Raw genomic sequence first — 20,527 nt, forward strand, 5'->3', positions numbered from 1 at the left:
TTTTTTCAATCCAGATTACAGCTCTTTATGGACTGTCTGAGGTTAATTACCCATGCTTCATTTTCTTTCTTCAAATAAACCCTCTCTCAGTAGGCTATGAGTCATCTGATAAGTACTTTTATTATGCAATATTCTTCCTATATCCAATCTAATTTATGGATAAAATCTTCTGCCTGGAACCAGGTAACAATTCTCTCCTGTGTAATGACTTCGATACAGTGTCATAACCCAAATTTGAAGTATTAAAAATCCTAATGTTAAAAGAAAACCTGCAGACCAATTTCAAAGCAAAAGCTTTGAGTCTCCATATATTCAAGTAACTACAAACAGAGAAGATGCAATCCAACCAGAGTTGTGCATTTTTAGGTGCTACTGTTTTCTGTGGTTTAAAAGGGATTTAAACTGATCAATTAACTTACACTGTTTTAAAAGTTTAGCTGGTGTTTAACTTCTGCCCCTGAAATCTTGGCGCTTCATTTTGCATTTTTCTTTAGCTAATTTATGCCCAGTCATTGGAAAAGCTTCAAGTTTGTAGGAAGCTGATTATTAACAAATCCTTTCTTTTCTTTAAGGATAATGTGCTGTGATCACTTCTATTTCTTGAGCTCTGACAATGTGCTCTGATCACTTCCAAGAAGGCCTTTCTTGCCCAAATAATCTAGTCTAGTCAATGGAGCACGTTCTTACAGTTTCTGCTATGGTAGTTACAATGGTGTTGATCAGCATGTCAGGAGATGCAAACTCTTCCTATAACGTATCGTGTGTATTCCATGCCCTTGCTTGAAGATGCCTGGGAAAGTTACAATGTGTTCCTTGCAACAACTCTGTCCGGTACATTAGCCTGATAAGTAATCACTAGTTCTAAGCTACTCAGAACGGCTTGAACTAAAGTTATGGGGAGAGGGTGGGATATTTAGTTGCTGGCCCACCTGTGTGAATAGGGTAACCGATCCCCCCAGGGTTTTCCTGGAGTCTCCAAGAATTAGCATAACTCTCCAGATGACTACTGAAAGCAAACGTGGAGCTTTTAACAGGACTTCCAGGAACTTCCAACATTATAATACATTGCAAAGAAAAGGAAAAAGAAATGCAGACAGAATGAAACATGAACTGGTGTATCTGGTTCTACACAACACTGTCTCACTGCTGCAGTAAATAGGTTTTATATATTATATATATTGGCATAACAGAAGGGCTTTCTACTTTCCATTCTTATTTTTATTTCTAAATCATTGTTGATTGTCTTTGACTTGCACAAAAATGGTCATTTGTTCACCAGTTATTTGTTGTTTTTAAGCGTTGTGATATTGATAGGCTTCATTTTTAAATAATTCAGTGTGTTGGTGAAATGACATGTTGGTGAAATGACTTTTTTCTTTTATGTACAGGCATGCCCCAGAACCCCCCGGGGTTAACTGAAAGTGCAGATACCAGGGAGCACACCCACCCTCCAGAGGCGAGGGGAGCTCCATCTCTGGAAAGTCCTCTGAGAGGCTGTGCATGTCCGTTTAATAAGGCATTAAAATGGTCACTTCTGGTTTCACAGAGGAACCAGAAGTCACATTTTTTAAACTTTAAAGCTCAGTCTGAGCCTGGCAGAGGCCGTGGATGGACATGCGTGGCCTCTGCTGGGCTAAAGAGGACCCTCTGGAGGTGAGGGGGCACATGTCGGAGGCCCCTGCAGACCCAATCTGCAGTTAAGTGAATCCTGAGTTGAACTTGAGGTAATCCTGAGGTTTGCTGAGGTAAACCTCTGCCAAAGAGCCCCTGTTTGGTATCTTTCGGGAAACTCTCAGCTCGTTTGGAGAGAAAGAGGGGCCTAGTTTAGTGCCCTGAATAAAAGTGTGATCTAGAAAATGAGCCAAGCAGTGTGAATCATCCTTCCTTTACAGAGGGAAAGGGCGAGGGTGGTGGACAAACTGTATTTCAAGGAAGCTTGTCTGTCATTACTGATTTTCCCATTGAGGAGACTTCTCAATAAACCTCTGACATACCTTTTGCAAATGCTGCCCCAGCTGATTCTGTATCCTTTCCTACCCACTCAAAAATAATGTTCTCTCTTCAATCCTCAGATGCAGACAGACATTGTGAATTGGCCAGAAATCCTTTGAAGATTAAAAACACTAGAAAATCATTATCATGCATCATTGGATACTTGGGTGAGTGCTCTTTGGGTAGAGCGACAGTAGGAGAGTACAGTAATTTAAACACTTAAAAAATAACATACTCCAGCATAATAGGTGTGACGTAACGTTGCTTTTAGTTTAGGGATGCTTGTTGAGCTTGATCAAATTGACAACATATCAAATACTGGTGGTGTGTGGAAAACGAACGCAAACATATTTAGCTTGGCCAACAATGGGTGTTCTTAAATCTATGCCAGCTATTTAGCTGGCGTAAGTCCAAGAAGCCTCAGGGGAACGGTTGGGGCTGGAAAAGGAGAATAGGATCTCAGCATGCACTGCTGCCACCAAGATCCACTCCCTGCCTGGCCCACTTCTGGCTCCAGTCCTCCCCTGGTCCTCTCAATAGTGCCCACAACCCACCAGCTTACCTGCTCCAGTGTGCGCTGGGTAGGCTGCTGGTGCCCCATGAAGGGGGAAGTTCTGAGTGACAATCAATACCAAGTTAACTGTATGACTAATGTAACAACTGGAAATCTGTAAAGATCTGTTAAAAGATTCATACGTTTCCGACACCTAAAGTATTTGCAAGCCTGGAAGCAGTATGCCTTATAAAGGTTGGGTGCCTTTTCTGCATTGTTCTCATAGCAACAGTTAAGTTTAAGTAGATCACAGAGGATTTTTCCATTTCCTTCCCTTCTGGGAGGATGATAGTAACCTAAAGTTTCAGACACTTTCCATATGTGATGAGTTAGAAGCATGCGTGTTTTCAAAATTGACTTATTGTTGCTGTTACTGTTATTGAGGTGTGTTGTGATTGTAACTGAAAAAAGGACATGCTTTTAAAAACGGAAATAGTGGACTCAATCTCCTTTTCCAAAAATTGACAGAGATCCATCCTGCAATGAAGCCCAATATAATCAAGTCAGCACCAAGCCTTCAAAGTTCTATGGCAAAGCGGTTACTTGCTCCTCCTGGCCATTCATCATTAAGTATTTTGGGAAAGAGAAACTACAGTCACCATCATAACGGCCTGGATGGTATGTGTAAAGCTGACATATTCTTTTGTAATCTGCACATTATTTTAAGGCAATATCATATATGTGCTTCTATGAATCTAGTGCTGCTATTTTCTATAATTACAAAGGTTCAAGACCCTACTTTTCCAGAGGGTGATAATACATCAGCTGTGTGCATTGTAGGCTAATTTTGTATGTGCTAGATCAGGGGTGTCCAAAGTTTTTGGCAGGAGGGCCACATCATCTCTCTGACACTGTGTCCGGGGTCAGTGGAAAAAAAAATTAATTTGCATTTAAAATTTACATAAGTTTACATGGATGAATATATTAAAGATGATCTTATATGAATTAATGAAGGTATTGCAGTAGCTCAAGGCCTATAAAAGGCCTTGCACAAAGCAAGGCTGGCCTTTTCTTTGCTGCCGCTACTGCATCATAGTTGTGAAACAGCAAGCAGTGGAGGGAGACCTCATCCCACAGCTCACACAAGAGGTCAAACAGTCACCCTCAAGCTGAGAGCAGTTGCCTCGGGCCAGTGCGAGCAGAGGGCCAGAGGCTCATTAGAGACTAGGGGCTCCCTGAGGGCCACACTGAGAGGCCTCGAGGGCCGCAAGTGGCCCCAGGGCTGGGGTTTGGGCACCCCATGCTAGATTGTTGCTTGCTAAATCAAGAAACCTTTTTTCCCCAAGGAAGGTCAAGGAAGAGGGATATGATGTATTGGAAGAGAGGGAAGTATTGCCTAGCCTACCATTCTCCTCTCCTCCCTGCACTTTCTTTTCTGCTCCACCCCACTTTCTTTTCTAATCTAGTGACTGGAAGGAGAAGAGTCTGACTCATCACCATGGGCAGTATCTTGTGCACCATCACAGGTACTGGGAGATCCTGGGCTTACTCTGGTCATCAGCAACCCAAGCCCACAGCAATAGTGTCAGGATATGCAGACAGTTCATTTGATAACTCTTGCTATGCGATGAAAAAGCTTAACAGCGCAATCCAAAGTGCTGGCGGGTGCTCTAGTGCCTGAAGGGCTACCAGTGCATGCAGCAGCCTCACAGAGGCTTTTGAAGGTCTCTTTGGGGAAAGGGGACATTTGTTCCCTTCCCCGAATAAGGGTGCAGGCCCCACAATGGGCTTCCTCGAGTCTGCAGCAACTATTTTGCCCACGTGGACTGGAGAAACTCCGTGTTGGGCTTTTCCATCCAACACAGAGGATAGGATATGGTGGAGGAGGCCTCTTACCCTTGCCCCACCCTCCTCCTGCCCAAGAATACCCTCGCACTGCTCCAAAAGGCCGCACCACAGCCAGCCATCTTACCTCTGACTGCTGCACGATGTCCTCCTCCCGGTGTTGAGCCCAGTACTAACTTGCACTGGCCCAGCATCAGCACTCCTTACTCCGAGGGTGCCAAAAACATGCCAGCACTACTGGCCCATAGGATCGGGCCCTAAGTCTAGTAAAGTCAACCCCGACATCTTGATGTGTTAAGAAAAAATCTGTGAATCATTTCTATCTCAAGTTACAAGATCCTTGGAACTAAAAATGCCATTGCTGCACTCTCCTTCTGGCAAAAAAAATAAAGATAAAAATTGTCACTCTACAGTATGAAGCATAAAGGAAAATAACTGAATTATGTATTTTTGCAATGGTGAGTATCACAGAATGCCAGACTATCTGGGTTCTCTCTAGTTGACAAAGCAGCTGGTTTGCAGCATGTATAAATACTTTATAAAGCTACTTTATTTTATTATCTTTAGACACATAGCTGGATCATGACAGGTAATACAGATAAGAACCCTGCAGCACAGTAAATGTGATGAAATTCACTAAAACTACCCCACTACTTTTCAACTTAACCAATAATAGTTTCTGAAAGGTGCTCAAGTCTTGGAGTGTCATGAACCTCCAGTGGTGGGGCATTACCAGTCGGTTGCAATGGTCCAGGAATGGTCTGCAAAAGTGCACAAAGGATAGTTTATTGGCTTGATGCATTCTGGATCTATTGACCTTTCTTCCAGGACAGAAGATTTAGCCCTTCAAAAAGAGAGCTTTGATCATCTTCCACAAAATGTCAGAGCTAAATTAGTTGCTCCTGAGGAACAGTCAATAGACTCAAATGAGTGGGGTCAATAACTTATTCTTTGTGTGCCACGGAGTGTCTTTTCTTCATTCCAGTATTGATGCTCTCCCATATTTCTTTTTGCTGCTATTGCCATAATAGTGATGAAGCTTTTAATGGCCTTTGTGATCCCTGCTAAACCATGTGTTTCTCAAATGAAAATGGCAAGACAGGGCTGAATCTTCAGAGACACTCAACTGAAAGCGAATGAAATCATGAGCAGATTCAGAGAAGAAAAGCTCAATGTGTTTGAGTTGGTGCAACTCCGTCTGCTGTCCAGAGGGGCAGGATGCTGTCCAGAAGGGGTCAAGCTATGACCCAGTGACTCTGACCTTTCTACCTGTTCTCTCTGTGATCCTTGTGGGGTGTGGCCCTGACCCTTTATCCTTCCCTTCTCCTCTGAGCACTTCCTCTTGTCCTCTGACCACTGACCTGTTAAGATGGCACACACCAGGGCTCTGATACCCAGGCCATCTTGAGCACAGGGCACGCAGGGCGAGGCAGTTCTAGGGCCTTGCTAAGTAATAGCTGAACCTCTGATCCTAATCAGATGCTGTAAATATACACTCAGTGGAACTGTAAGTAAATAACTTCTTTTTGCAACTTTAACAAGCCATTGCCTCTTTGTCTTTTTGATTGATTAGCAGTCAACCAGGTGAGGGAGGTTCCCTGGGGTGATACCCAAAGGGGGGGTTCGCTACTTAAGCTACTCTGCTTCCCCCCAAAGAGGAAACTATTTTTAATTTCCTCCTACACAATGAAAGAGGAATGGAAAGATGTGAAGATTAAAGTATCCAATTGCACCAGGAATTCTTTATTTGCATTATTAATTGTAAGGCACTTTGAGTCTCTTTGAGAAAAGTGGAGTATGACTCTTCTATAGATAACTGGAGCCAGCCAATAACACTAGAATTTAGGATCACCTACTGAGGACCAGCCTAAGGAGCTGCAAGGCCCAATTGGAAACATTTTTTGCAGAGCTCAGGGTTCACAGCCAAGGTCTGTAGAATCTTGGAGATTTAAATAAAATGTATTATAGGTTTTGTGTCTCTATAGTAGAATGGAAAGCAATCAAATGTGCACTTAAAAACTGCATGTGAGTTAACAGATGAAAGCACATTTAAATACAAAATTGCATTCAAGACTAGAAGCGATTACCCTAGTATAGGGCTCCCTTAGGTGCAGAGCCCAATTGAGAGCAATTGTTCCAATTGGCTTAAAGCCAACCAATCAACTAACAATTAGACCACATGTACCTACTGGTAGTAGATTCTGGTCACTCGAAAGAAATTTCACAGGACATGTAATTTATCTGTTGCCCTGTTAAATCCATCTGAACTAATGGCCATTGTCTTGTGGCACTGAATTCCATCGCTTTACCGGTAACAGTGGATTAGACAAATGTATGCTGCAAATGTAGCAAATTACCCCTGCTAATTGGGTAAGAGGCACTTTTTCCAGGGAGTGTCCTCTTTTTAGCAGGGGGAGAGTAACTGGCCCTCCTCACCCCAGCAGTGTCTTTTTTAGTGGCTGTCTGCTGGTGTTCTTTTGCATCTTTTTAGATTGTGAGCCCTTTTGGGACAGGGAGCCGTTAGTTGTTTGTTTGATTTTCTCTGTAAACCGCTTTGTGAACTTTTCGTTGAAAAGCGGTATATAAATACTGTTAATAATAATAATTAATATGGCAGAGAGGCATCTCATCAGCTTTTACTCATGCTAGCAAAATGGAACTTCCATATTCAGAGAAAGCTGTGTATTAGTTGTAGAGGAGCAATGGCAGGAAAGTGCTAGCTGCCTTTAATTCTTGCTTGTGAGAGCATCCTGTTATCCATTGTTGGAAGCATAATAATGAATTAAATAGACCTTTGTCTAATTCCAGCAGTTCAGATGCCGTACAGATCAATTTTTAAGGTTCTTATTTGCTGAAGGTCAAGGGTTGGCCTAGATGAGCACAGACATTTGGATTCAACTTTGGGTGAAGTTTTACTCAAAAACATGGGAGTAGGCTGATCTGCTCTGTTAATCTCATCAACTTCTCCCACAGCCCTGCTCTCTCATCTATCTACACCCAAAACTTTCAGTTTAGATCGGCAGTTCCCAAATTTTTCAGCACTGCAGCCCACCTTGTCCTCTTCAATGGGGCACAACTCCATGTGCTCTGGGCCCATTGTAATGTTCCTTGCAGCACCACAATACTTTACTTTATTGGGAGGTCCCTGTAGCCGCGTCCGGGTCACACCAGGCCTACAACCCACTCTATTGGCCTCCACGGGACCCAGAATGCCCTTTGGAAGTGACCAGACAAGACTTCTGGTCAAACCACAAACCAGAAGTCACTTCTGAGGGTCGTTCTGGGGCCTGCAGGTGCCAATAGAGTAGGTCGTAAGTCCTGTTTTCATGGATAACTCCTTGTTATTAAAGATCCGAAGGCAGCTCCCAGGGCCTCCCAATAATGCATTGCAGCACTACAGGGAGCGTTGCGTTGGGATCAGCACACATGGAGTTGTGACCCACAGCATGGGAAATGCTGATTTAGAGGAATTCACATAGGCTTTTAATGCAGAGGAGCAACAATGAGAAGCTTTCAGCTGCCTTGACAAACACTGTTTGGTTTAGTCTACTCTTCTTCCCCCCCCCTTTCATTGATTTAAGGAAAGCACCTGGCACTTCTATCTGAAATCTATATTCAGTGCACAGCTCATCCTCTTGGAAAACAATTTCAATAGGTGACCGTAAGTCACCTTAATATTTCATCTGCGGTGCAATTTCAAGAATATGGGATGTCTTGTGAAGTTACTGGAAGAACTTTCTTCGTTCCTTTTTATAGCCTTTCTTCGTCACCCGTCATATTTCTAGACAATATCAATTTCATATGAGAAAACACATGTAACCTTAATTTACTGCACTTTTTTGTTTTTCATTACACTATCCATAAAAAAGCACTGCTGCATCTGAATTCTCCTTCTCCAAGAAGAAAGGCAAGGTATAAATATGAAAAGAGAATAACTCAGACCTTGGTAAATAGTCACTAAGAGCAAAATCCCTGTTTTTATGGATAACTCCCTGTTACTAAAGGCCAAAATAAAGCTCACTTTTCCTGGGCAATGTAAAATGTTGGGCACAATCCTAACCATGAGTTAGGAGGGTGGCAAATGCGCTGTAAAGCACGTTTGCACCTCCTTGGGAGCAAGCCACACCAGAGTGTGGAGGTGCGCTTGAGCATGGAGGCTGCAACCAGCATCCGTGGTGGCTTGCGGAGGGAGCCTTGCGTCAGCTGAGCTCAGCCAACTGGGGTGGGTGGGGAGGAGGCAGGAGGAAGGTGTTCTGGGGTGGGGGAGGGCGGGTGGAGGGTGGTCCCAGGGTTAGGTAGGTGGGGAGCAGGAGGTGGGGCTGGGATCCAGCTGTTATGCCAGATACCAACCCCCATTCCCAAGCAGTTTGGAGCAGCTTCAAGCCACTCTGCTCTCCTCGTGTCACCTCCAGAGGTGGCACAAGTTCAAGAAGACCCATCGGACTGCAGTTTCCCCTTACCTCTGGCTGAGCTACTTTGGTGCCCTATCTCACACTGGATACCGCACAAGCCTCCTGGCTTGCCTGTTCCAGCGCAGGATAGGATTGCGCTGGTAGTGTTCTAACATTTTTTCCCATGATAAGTGTAACAAAGAAACATAACAGAGGCTTATTAGCCAGTTGAGGCAGGTCTTCTGCTCCTGCTATGTCAACAAATAGAGATCTTGCCCTCTTTTGTCAATAGTGCTCATGGTGTTGGAGCAGGGTGAGAAGGCAACACAATACGGAGCTTACCAAGTAAGATTTTGAATGTTGAAAATGCACTGAATTTTTTTTATTGAATTTGCAAGTTTGGAATTTTATTCACGATCATGAATTGGTGACAACAACGCAATAACGGAAGTGCAAGTTGTTTGCTTTCCTCTATATCTGAGTTATTCTTCATGACTTTGAAAAATATGGATATAAAAGATCCCAACAGCAGCACAGTAGAGTGTTTCACAATATATACCTTTCCTGTCTTGTGTTAGAGCACAGATTTCAAATGCATTCTGGAAGATGTATTCTGTTCTTACAGACTGCTTTATTGGAAGGTTAAGGACTTATTCTTGCAAAACATGCATGTCTAACAGCAGTCCGATCTTTCTCATTTTTCTCGTTTGCATTTACATTGGCTTAATTATATGGCTAAATTTGCAGTCTTGTTTCCTTGAGTTATCATTTTGCTCTTCTCAAAATGGATTAGTTATTTAACCAAACTCAAATCTTCACTTGACTTAGCCACCAATGTGGTTGCTTGTGTGTATAGGAAAGAAGGACCCAGGAAATGAGAAACAAGTTAGCTTGACAACTGCAACTGCATTAGCAACTGCAGAAACTATTAGAACTCATAATAAAAACAAAAATATGTGAACACCTGTTGAAAAACACTGATGGCAAGCAACCATGGCAGAATTTATTCAGAATAGATTGTTGATAAGCCAGCCTAGTTTTTTGTTTTTTTTTTCCATTGGTATGTGATTTGATGAGCAGGCTGGAGGTGAGGGCAGGTTCTCGGCTGGTGCGCCAGAGAATTGTCTGGTGGCAGGTGATGCAGTCTCTACAACTGACACTAAATAAACCCGGTGTGGTCAGATCAACTTGTAAGAAGAGATGGGCATAAACTGAAATGAATACGGACCAGGGTATAATGAGGGACCACCTCCTTCCATATAATTCTACCCATAAACCCAGGTCAACAGAAGAGGCCTTTCTGACTATACCGCCACCAGCAGGTGTGAGGGGGATGATGGGTAGAAATAGGGCCTTCTCGGTGGTGGCTCCTAGTCTGTGGAATTCCCTCCCCTTAGAATTAAGAATGGCTCCCTCCTTAGAGACCTTTCGGCAGGCCCTTTAGACATTTTTATTTAAGAAAATTTTTACCTGTTGACATGATAGGCTGCCATTTTAAATGAACGCGATTTTATCAGCTCTACTCTGATCCACTGGTGTCTGATCTCCTTTCTTGTTTTAATGTTTTTATGTTTTAGTATTGTTTTAATTTATATTGTATTTTTATCTTGTAAGCTGCCTTGGATGCTCCTAACATGTGGGATAAAGGAGGGATACAAACAAACAAATATCAGCAGGGTTTTTGCAAGAGCCAATAAGCCTAGCAAGTTATGGCAAATTCTGCAGAAGTCTGGTCCCATCTATGGCAGTGGTCACAATGTTGGGTGGAAGGGCAGAGAAGAGGAACAAGAGTCCCTCCCTCACCTGTGCTAGTGACAAGATTGTAGCAAAGTTCAGGAGAGAAAGAAGGGGCTAAAGCAAGTGACGTGAGAGGAAGCAGACAGGAGGGCCATCCATCTTGGATAGAAGAGCCCCAAATAGAAGGGACTGGGGACACACCAGGAGGTGTGACAGTTCTCAGCCTCCCTCTTCCAGTGCCACAACTTCTGTTGGTTAGGTGGTCAGTTGCAGTCAGGGTCAGTTTACCCAGGAATCATGGCAAAGGGTCTGTGCAGCACCTGGCATACAAGCTACAGGACTGATAGTAGTCTAAGATGCCAAACCTGCCCCGGCCCTGCTTTGTGGCTTTAGTAAGAATCTGACCTCCAGAAATCCAGCAGAGGAAACTTTTCCTAGCTTGGATCTAGCACAGGGATTTTCATCCTTTTTCCTTTCATGGCACACTGTCTAGGCACTAAAACTGTCAAGGCACACCATCTGTTTTTTGACCATTGACAAGGCACACTACGCTGCTGGTGGGAGGGACTCAAACCCAATGGCCCTACAAATAAATGACTTTCCCTTAAATTCCTGTGGCACACTTGCAGGCCTTTCATGGCACGCCAATGTGCCATGGCATACTGGCTGAAAATCTCTGATCTGGCAATAGGAAAAGCTGTCCTTGCTGATTAACTGCCAGTGTCAAACCCTTTTGTTAAGGGCACAGATGAGGAGTGGGAAAAATGATCCTCTCTGCAATCCTATGGATATTGACTCAGAAGTAAGTCTCATTTGGCTCAGTAAGGCTTACTCCCAGGAAAATGTGTCTAGGATTGCAGCCCCGGTCCGTTAGCCTTGCTATACTAGCTCTTAGAGGGAAAGTGCTCCAACTCTGCTTCCTTTCTTGGAAACTAGTCATACGGTACTTTATTTCAAAGTAAAAAACCAAAATGCCACAGGTCTGATACTTTGTGTTGTTTTTCAGGACTCTCCAGTCATACGCATGGAACGAAAATGGTAAGTTCTTAGTTTTCTCCTTATAATTGAAGTGTTCTGTCCCCTTGTATGTTCTTTAGACCAGTGTTTCTCAACCAGTGGTATGGGTACCACCATGGTACTTGAGGTGGTGGCTGGTGGTACTTGCGGAACCCCTGGCACCTGCCTCCTGATAGCAAGACCAGGAACATGGCGTAACAAACGGCAGTAGGAGGCTTGGCAGGTAGGGCTCCAAAGCAGACTTTTCTGTGCTCAAAAAAGCCCTCCCGCCCATGCTGAGCCTCTTACTGGTATTTGTCGCACTGGCCACTCAATCCAGGAGTAACTGGTGATCTCATTGGCAGTTACCTCTGGTGGTTCTTTGAATAGGTGCACTTTGAATATACTTTGAAGTGGTATAGCAGAGGACAAACCTTGACAAACACTACTTTCCATAAAGGAGGGAAAAGCATTTGAAATCTGTTGTATGACTTGGCTGGCTGTTGTGTAGTAGAAACGAATGTGGAGTAGTGACAAAAAGTGTTGGATTTGGACAGTAAAGGCATGTCATGCCATGAGGCTTCTGCTGTGAGGTTTTGGACAAATTGACTCTTCTCAATATGGTGTCTTTCTGCAGGCTGAGAGAAAAATCTGAACAATCATTTTAATGGCATCCAGCAGGAATATTTTATGCACTTGCAACAGCTTCCTCATAAGTTTTGTTTCTCCTCATGAGAGAAACCGCTACTTTGATTTGTTTAAAAATTATACCACAAATCATGAAGACCAACAAACAACTTTCACCAGTCAAAGCAAATACATAACTGCTGCCCACTTTAATTGCCTGTTTTGCTTTGAAGAAATGAAAAAAAGATTAACAGTTGAAGCTCCATTAAGGGAAAATTGAAGTGGTACCGGCAATCATTCTAGTTTCTTGCTGCTGTTAAGAGTAAGGCTGCCGTCCTAGACATACTTACCTGGGAGTAAATCACATGAATTTAATGTGACTTACTTCTAGTAGACATGCATAGGATTGTGGCCTGAGGGGAAAAGAAGGCAGGAAGCGAGAGGACAGAGTTTAGAATCATAGTCAAACACTACAGAAAAGTTGTAGGTAGAAGCCTGCAGTCCACTCTGGGGGAGTTGTCAGGGGTCTGTATCAGGAGTCAATTACTGCTGTACCAAAACAACAGTTAGCAGAGAGTATCCTGTGAATAGGAAATTGTTCCATGCCTGTTAGTTGGTTCTGAATAGTTACATACAAACGAGGCAAAAAGCCTAATTACATTGTCTGAATTCTTCTTTTGTACCTATTTAAGCACCTTTATAAAAGCCAACTAGAGATCCGTAAGAACATAAGAACAGCCCCACTGGATCAGGCCATAGGCCCATCTAGTCCAGCTTCCTGTATCTCACAGCAGCCCACCAAATGCCCAGGGAGCACACCAGATAACAAGAGACCTCATCCTGGTGCCCTCCCTTGCATCTGCCATTCTGACATAGCTCATTTCTAAAATCAGGAGGTTGCGCATACACATCATGGCTTGTACCCTGTAATGGATTTTTCCTCCAGAAACTTGTCCAATCCCCTTTTAAAGGCGTCCAGGCTAGACACCATAGAGACACCATAGACCGACCACACGCTGAGTAAAGAAATATTTTCTTTTGTCTGTTCTAACTCTTCCAACACTCATCTAATAATCTAATGATCATCATCCTACTTCCCACAATGGCCAACCAGATGCCTCTAGGAAGTCCATAACAAAGGCCTACAAAATTGAGGGTCAGAAAAGTTTTTCCCAAACTTTATGGTGGTTTGATATGAATTTGGGGTGCCGATTCCAAAAATGGCATCCGTTTTGCCCTGTCACACCTAGTTTTGGAGATCTCGTATAGCCTCATTAGTGAATGGTTCAAGCAGCTTCCTTATAAGAAAGCCATGGTGTAGGCTTCCTCATGAGGAAGCTGCTTGAACCATTCACTAAAGAGGCTATGCCGTGTCTCCAAAACTAGACGTTATAGGGCAAAACGGATGCCATTTTTGGAATCGGCACCCCAAACATACCCAGGAATTGGTGTAAAGTTTAAGGAAGCAAAATGTGTGTTGGCCTGTGTAATCAGGCCATGATATCAATGGTCCTTTCCTACTATTGGTCCCTGGCAGCTTGATGGTATCCTATGTTGGAACCATATGACGATCATGATTATACAGTATTGTCAATAGTTATTGGTAGACTGATCCTTCATGTGTTTGTCTAAAGCCCTTTTAAACCACTTGAGTTTGAGAACTGCACTTGTTAATTATACACATTGGTCATAAAATAAACTTAATGCTGTATAGTGCAAAGAGAGTTTGTGGCATATCTGTGCACGCATATGCTGTACACAGCTTACTGTGTAGAGTGATGGAGTTGACCCACAGTAGAATCAATGATTCTTAATGTGCAACATCACATCTTAATGAGTCCTCAACTGAACTTTGGACTTCAAGCTGCTCATACAAAATTTGAGTCACTGACAGCACAATCCAATCTTGCGCTGGAACAGGTAGGCCAGGAGGCCTGCGCTGTATCCAGCGCAAGATAGGGGCCCAGAGTGGCTCAGCCGGAGGCAAGGGGAAACTCTTCCCCTTACCCTTGGGTAAGCCACCACAGCCCCAATGGGTTTCCTCGGACTTACGCCACTTCTGGAAGTGGCATAAGTCTGAGGAGAGCAGAGCAGCTTGCAGTCACTCTGTGCTGCTTGGGGACTGGCATAACTGCCAGGTGCCAGCCCCGCCTCTCACTCCCCGTCTGCTCCGGGGACCACCCTCTCCCTGCCCCAGAATGCCTCCCTCCTGCCTCCTCCCCGCCCTTCCCAGACCCTTGTGTCAGCCGAGCTCAGCTGATGCAACCCTCCCTGCCTGAGTTGGCGCGAAGCCTAGATTCAGTCTCCGCAAGCCGGTGTGTATCTCTGTGTCAGAACAGTAGACTCTCGAGGAGGCGCAAATGTGCTTTATGGCACGGTTGCGACCCTCCTGGGCCTGCACAAGGGATTTGCGCCAGCCCAAGGTGCACTCAGGATTGTGCCCTTAATGACTCATTGCTCAAACATAACCTCTTAATGAGTGGCTGGTATTCACTGAGAACACATTTCAGTAGTGGTTGTTTCCATGAGAAGGACAGGGTGCCATTTACTTACTACAATTTATTTTGCATGCAGAAATTAGTATTGATTTAATATATTAAATTGTGTTGTTTACATGTAAGTTCTATTTTTCTGACATTCTGCTTCTAGTAATTCCAGTACTTTCAATAAATTAGAAATTCAAAAGCTTATCTTACACAATTACTGCAATTTCTATGTTTTGTTCTCTAAAGCTCTTTTATTATCTTTTAAATTGCTTCAGTGGCTTTTTTATGGTTTTATTTTAACAATTGATTTTAATGTTTTATCTTTATGTGTTTTGTCTGTTGTACACTGCTTTGGGTTTTTAAAAAAGCAGTATAAATCTAATAAATAGATAACACTCTTTAAAGGAAAAAAAAGTAAATAATGTTTTGAAAAAGAACTGGGTGGAACTTACTGATAGGAAAGATGCTAGATCAACATAATCATTCATGTTGATCCAGAAAGTATTGTATAAACATTCAGTGAACTCCACATAAATGCTATAAAGTCCCTATAGTTCTCATGTAACAGAAGAAAAAAAAAAATACACATTTTCCCCATCTTTTACCTCTACTTCCTTTTCCCTCCTTTTCGTCTGTGGTTCCTTGTATCAGGTGCTAGGCTGTAAAGCATCATGTAAGAAAATATGAAGTTCTAGATCAGAGGTTCTCAAACTGGTGGGTCGCAACCCACCAGTTTGTGTAATGCGTCCCCCATCCCTTTAAGGGGTGGGGAAGGGGAGGCAGGCAGCAATGCAATCCCCAGGATCATGTCGCTAAGGTGGGGGCGGGGGGTGTACTTTGCACACTTTCAGAAGGCAGGGCTGCAGCAGGCTGCAGGAGATGCGGGGAGCCCTGCGCAATCCTGCACAGTGCTCCCCGAGGCTTGGAACTTTCACTAAAAGTGGGCGCAAAGCACCTCCTGCAAAACGGAAGTGTTTTGCACCCGCTTTTAGTAAAAGTTCCAAGTTTGAGAAACGCTGGTCTAGATTATTAGGGTTACCATAAGTGTCTCTCCATCACCCCCAACTTGCATCTTGGCAGATATCTGAATGTGTAATGGCTACCCTACCCTAAGCTAGTTCCAGCAGCAGCAGCATCATCATCATCCAGCAGAATCATCTGAGGTAACGCAACCACCTTACTGAAGCAAGAGTTCATAGATGATCAGTCTCTGGATGGAGAACTGTCTAGGAACCCATGCATGCCACCCTGAGTTCCATGTGATGGAAGGAAGATGGGAAACAAAGGCAGGCGGGCCCGGAATTCATACGGATTTCATGCCAGACCCCCCCCCCCCCGCAGATACCGTGAATTCGCTGATACTGGAAATGCTCTTTAAAAAGGCAGGGGAAGTAAAGAAAAATGCCAAAAATAGTTGCTCCAAGGCTCCTCCTTTTCCCCAATATTGCCCCAGAATGCAGCGTGATGCATTCTCTTCCTTGTGCTGCATTTTGGGGCAACATCAGGGACAGGCAGGGGCCCCGGAAGTAGCTGCAGGCTGCAAGGAAACACAGCAGTTTCACTACGCTAAGTAGGACCAGCTATTTTTGGCATTTTGGTTTACTTTTCTTGCCTTTTTAAAGGCTGTCCCTGTTATCTTCCGGATCAGCAGATAATTGAAACCATGGGTTCTGGATCCACGGATACTGGGGCCCGCCTGTAAGCTGACATTTGTGTGCCTTCCCTACAATATGAAGTTGTGTAAATGCAAATATGTTTGTATTTAAGATAAATGCAAAGTGTTCATAGATTAGCCAAGGGAGCTATGGATGTTGGGACAGATGAATAAATATTCTTACCAGTCCAGCTGTAGCATCATGAGCCACAGAGACTTGAATTGTATTCCTGAAGTTTGCAAGTATCAATCAATCAATCAATCAATCAATCAATCAATCAATCAATCAATCAATCAATCAATCAATCAAAGTTTGCAAGTATTTGAGAGCTGTTCCCACATGTGAGTGCATTGTTACACTGGTCACATCTTTGATCTGCCTGTATAGAAATCAACATGAACTTCTTGGGGTCGTATCAGCCATAAAAGTAGCAGAATATTTAAATTGTTATGCTGATCTGCGAAGCAGAGCTTGAGGGGATATATTCTATTCATATACTCGTATGATCCCAGATCTAGGTTTGGAACAGAGGTTGCTGGGCTAGTAACCCCCAATAGCCACCTTAAACTGTCAGAAGAGGGGGGACAACTAGACCATGCTCATGTCTTCTCCCTCTTACAGAGCCCAATGTGGGCAACAAACCACTTTCAGATAGCTGGCATGAAGTGTGAAGGATGCAATGCACAGAAAATTCTGGGAAGGGTAAAGGATGTCCCTTGCTTCATTTCAGCAGCTTGGTGCAAACCAGCTGTAGAAAGGGAGAAAGTCTCTTGCTTTGCACTGAACACTTGGATGGGTCAGATATAGTATGAGTTTCTCCTTGCCTGCGGCCTTTCTCAGGCATCCTTCACAAAGATGGTCAAGTGAAAGGGAAAGTAAGACTGCGGAACTGTTGTCCTGATAGATCTTTTGTTGGGCTCTCTGTCTAAGCAAATTCTTGACCTTGCAGGCTTCTAATGCTCAAAATGAATGTACCCTAAGTAGACAGGTGGAAAAACTGACACTAGAATTCGCCATGTTAATTAAACCCTCTTTATGATTTTGCCAAATGCTTCTGAAGCACCTTGTGTAGGTGAAGCACCTGAATCCAATATCAGTCCTGAGAAAATGCTATACATTCAGGTTACACTGAGTTTTTACCTTTCTGCCACAATTTTTCTGCAAATACATTAAAAGCTCTGTGTAGAGAAAGCATGGTAAAGTCTGCTTTTGAGAGGCTAAAATGACCGTCTCACCAAATGGTGCTTTGATGTGGCAGACAAACTACTCAGTGGATGGTATTTGGAGTATTCCTGGGGCTTTTATGGGCAATGGAGTCTGGTAAATGTTTCAGTGGTTTTGCATCAATAACACAAAAGTGCTGCTAAAGCAGCACATCAGAGAACTTCTGGTATTTGACATCATCCTCAAGGAACCTGTGTCTGAAAGCATATTGATCCTGTTCCACAGCAGTGCATATGACTTCTGGTAGCTTTAGAGAAGCATTCAGTATTGAGGTCCTGTTCAATGCTCTTCTTCTGCCTTAGGTTAAAAAGCAAATAGCTCTGCTCCTTCTGGCTCCTTTTGGCTTGCATACCTCCCTATCCATCCACAGAGCTACTGAGTGGGCTCTGAGACATTGATTTGCCCAAGACGATTCTGACTGAACTGGAATTTAAAATTCAGATTCGGTCAAGTTCATATGTTTTGAGTGGCTTACTCTGCCTTTTTGGGGGTGAGTGCAGTAGTTTCAGATTATAGGACTTGCAATAAAATGGATGAAACTGGCACCTGTCATTCCACTGGTATTCTTTAATGGCGAATATTTCCAGGGCACTCCTTTAATGGAGGAGCTACAGCAATAGGAGCTAATATTAGATGAAGGAGCAGCAGGCAGAGTGCATTTCTCACTATAATGGGCTCTACTGGGACTTCAGCTAGTTCAGATAAATTTTTCACTTTCCATATTCCAGTGCAGCAGAGTATCATTAGCACCTTCAGCAGTGGCAATGATATCCAAATGATATGCTCTGGGTCACTAGACCACTGGAACAAGCGTTTGGGGACATTGCAGCACAGTATTGTTGTATCCACTTAGTGTTAAACTAAATGCTCTAATGTGCTCAGATGTTTAGGATTTAGGATGTTTTCCCAACACTTTCTTGTTGGTCTGTAGTGCCAGGTGTTGTTGATCACTGGCCAATGTCAGAGCAAGAGATGAAAGGACATAACTGTGGAAAGTTTCATTGAGTTCCATGGTTGTCCTGTTCATAAGTGGGTTGTAATGCCATACTGGGGTGAAGCGGGGGAAGTTCTGGTCCTGAAAATCAGGGATAAAATAGCACTCTCCATTGGATTGTAGCCCATGTTTCTAAAACCTTTCCTGATTCCATTTTTTGTGTGTTTTTTTGGTAATGATTTCAGCAAGCTGCACATGATTTCTATACAACTAATGGTAAAACTTTACAAGTCGGCACATGTGACCTTATGCCAAGTGTTACGCCGTTGCTCAAGAGGCAGAGACAAAACTGGCTCAATGCTCCTGATGATGGTTTCTTTATTGCTACAGAAGAGACCAGGTAAGAGAAAGGGGGGAGATGAGAGCCCACAAGAAGCAAGAGCATTCTGACAATGTTGAAACCTTCTGACAATGTTGAAATGCATATCTGTGCTCATTGGATCTCACTAGTACATTCAGCGTGACACCTGCAGGAGCATTCTCTGTGAAGAGCAGCAGTGCTATTTAAACCACTAGGAAGGATCTAGTCAGTCAGCAAATAGATTTATTTTATCCAGTATCACAATTAGAAGACAGATCCCAAAGCAATTATTCTGTTGCTTGTCATATAAAAGAGGCTGCTTGTCATATAAAAGCCAGTTCCCAAAATTCCATCATAAGTTACTATGACAAAGAAATAGGACTCTGGTTGCAGATGAAGGAGTGGGATTATAGGAGCAGGCTTGATTCAGTAACTGGGATCACTGAGGAAAAGGAAGTTTTAGCTCCACCCCAATAATCCTATCACTTGCTCTCTTCTAAATGAATGGCTGCCATTCATCCTAAGGGGAAAGATAAGGCGTTGCAATCAGGGATAGTGTGAAGGTTTCTTCCACCATGGATGTCTCAGCACCCATATAGTGCTGTAAGGCGCTACTGTGCGCAGAGGACTCCAAGGTTCTTGCAACCTACAGTTCCTCTGAGAGCACTTTACCCAGCATAATAAGTGGAGCTACCTTGTATCCGATACCAAAGTCAAACCATTGGTCCTAGCTAGCTCAATATATGAATGGCTGCAGTTCCCCCAGGATTTCAGACAAGTCTTTTTCAGCCCCACCTGGAATTTCAGATACCACTGAATTACCACCCCCTTTCCTAATGATGGCCACTGGGCTTATAGAAACATACAAGGTGCCTGAAAATTTGCACTTTTATTTAGCAATTAGAAATTGGGTTTTGCTCCTGCAAAAAGGAAGGTTATTCTCTTCCATATATAAAAGCTGCTGACTTTTTGGAGGTGAATACTGCTCTGTTGTAGCTTATTGTGGAAGATTTTTTAAAAAAATGTTTCCTGATATCCTAGCTGACCATTTTTTATCTTATATGAAGAATCCAAGGCAGCCTGTTCCTGCATGCTATCCTTGTTTAGCCTTTTTTATTAAAGTATCTTTTCTTTCTTTTTTATAAGCACAAAGATTTATGAGGGCAGATGCTTCCAGAGCACTGATTGCCATGGAAATCCCTCAATTATATGTCATCCCTTGATGATGCAACCCAATCTTCAAAATACTGGAAGAAAAGGCAGATTTATTTTAGACTGCTGCACATCTGTATGCGTGATTATCCACATGTACTTGAGGAGATATTTGCAGCATCACTTCATTTATCCAAATAGGCTGGAAGGAATAAGAGGCAGAATAACATGCTGAGTGTTTGTCAAATCAGTTGCTTGGATGAATTTATTTCCACACATTACGATTATGCTATGGAACACTCTTGTTAAACTGATGTTTTCCACAGCAAACATGTAAAGTGATGCATGTGCGTACATGCATATATAAACATGTCAGAGAATCCTGGAACAATCAGCTTTTCCAGATGCACGTACATGGTTGCTGAGAGATGCATGCAGGGGTGGCCCAGCCATAAGGCAACTTGAAAAAGTTGCATGGAGCAGTGCTTGGGTGCCTTTGGAGGTGTGGTGAATGGACAAACCCCCTGCCCACCTCTCTGTTGTTCTCTCCAGCCTGCTGCACCACTGGGCACACGGATCCTCTTCTGCCTTGTTGGGAGCAAGTTGGAAGAAGATCACAGTGGCAGCAGCCAAG

The 20,527-nt window shown here is 43.4% G+C and overlaps 1 protein-coding gene across 1 annotated transcript in view; it reads left to right on the forward strand.

Moving 5' to 3' along the window:
• MTA3 (metastasis associated 1 family member 3) overlaps positions 1-20,527 on the forward strand; it is a 136,449-nt gene that overhangs the window by 90,863 nt on the left and 25,059 nt on the right. The window contains exons 15-18 of the mRNA XM_066611779.1: positions 2,073-2,159; positions 3,014-3,163; positions 11,465-11,496; positions 18,626-18,780. Of these exons, the coding sequence (XP_066467876.1) occupies positions 2,073-2,159; positions 3,014-3,163; positions 11,465-11,496; positions 18,626-18,780 (424 nt within the window). The remainder of the gene's footprint in view (positions 1-2,072; positions 2,160-3,013; positions 3,164-11,464; positions 11,497-18,625; positions 18,781-20,527) is intronic.

The sequence above is a fragment of the Tiliqua scincoides genome, chromosome 1, assembly GCF_035046505.1.
Source record: "Tiliqua scincoides isolate rTilSci1 chromosome 1, rTilSci1.hap2, whole genome shotgun sequence".
NCBI classification, from domain to species: Eukaryota; Metazoa; Chordata; class Lepidosauria; order Squamata; family Scincidae; genus Tiliqua; species Tiliqua scincoides.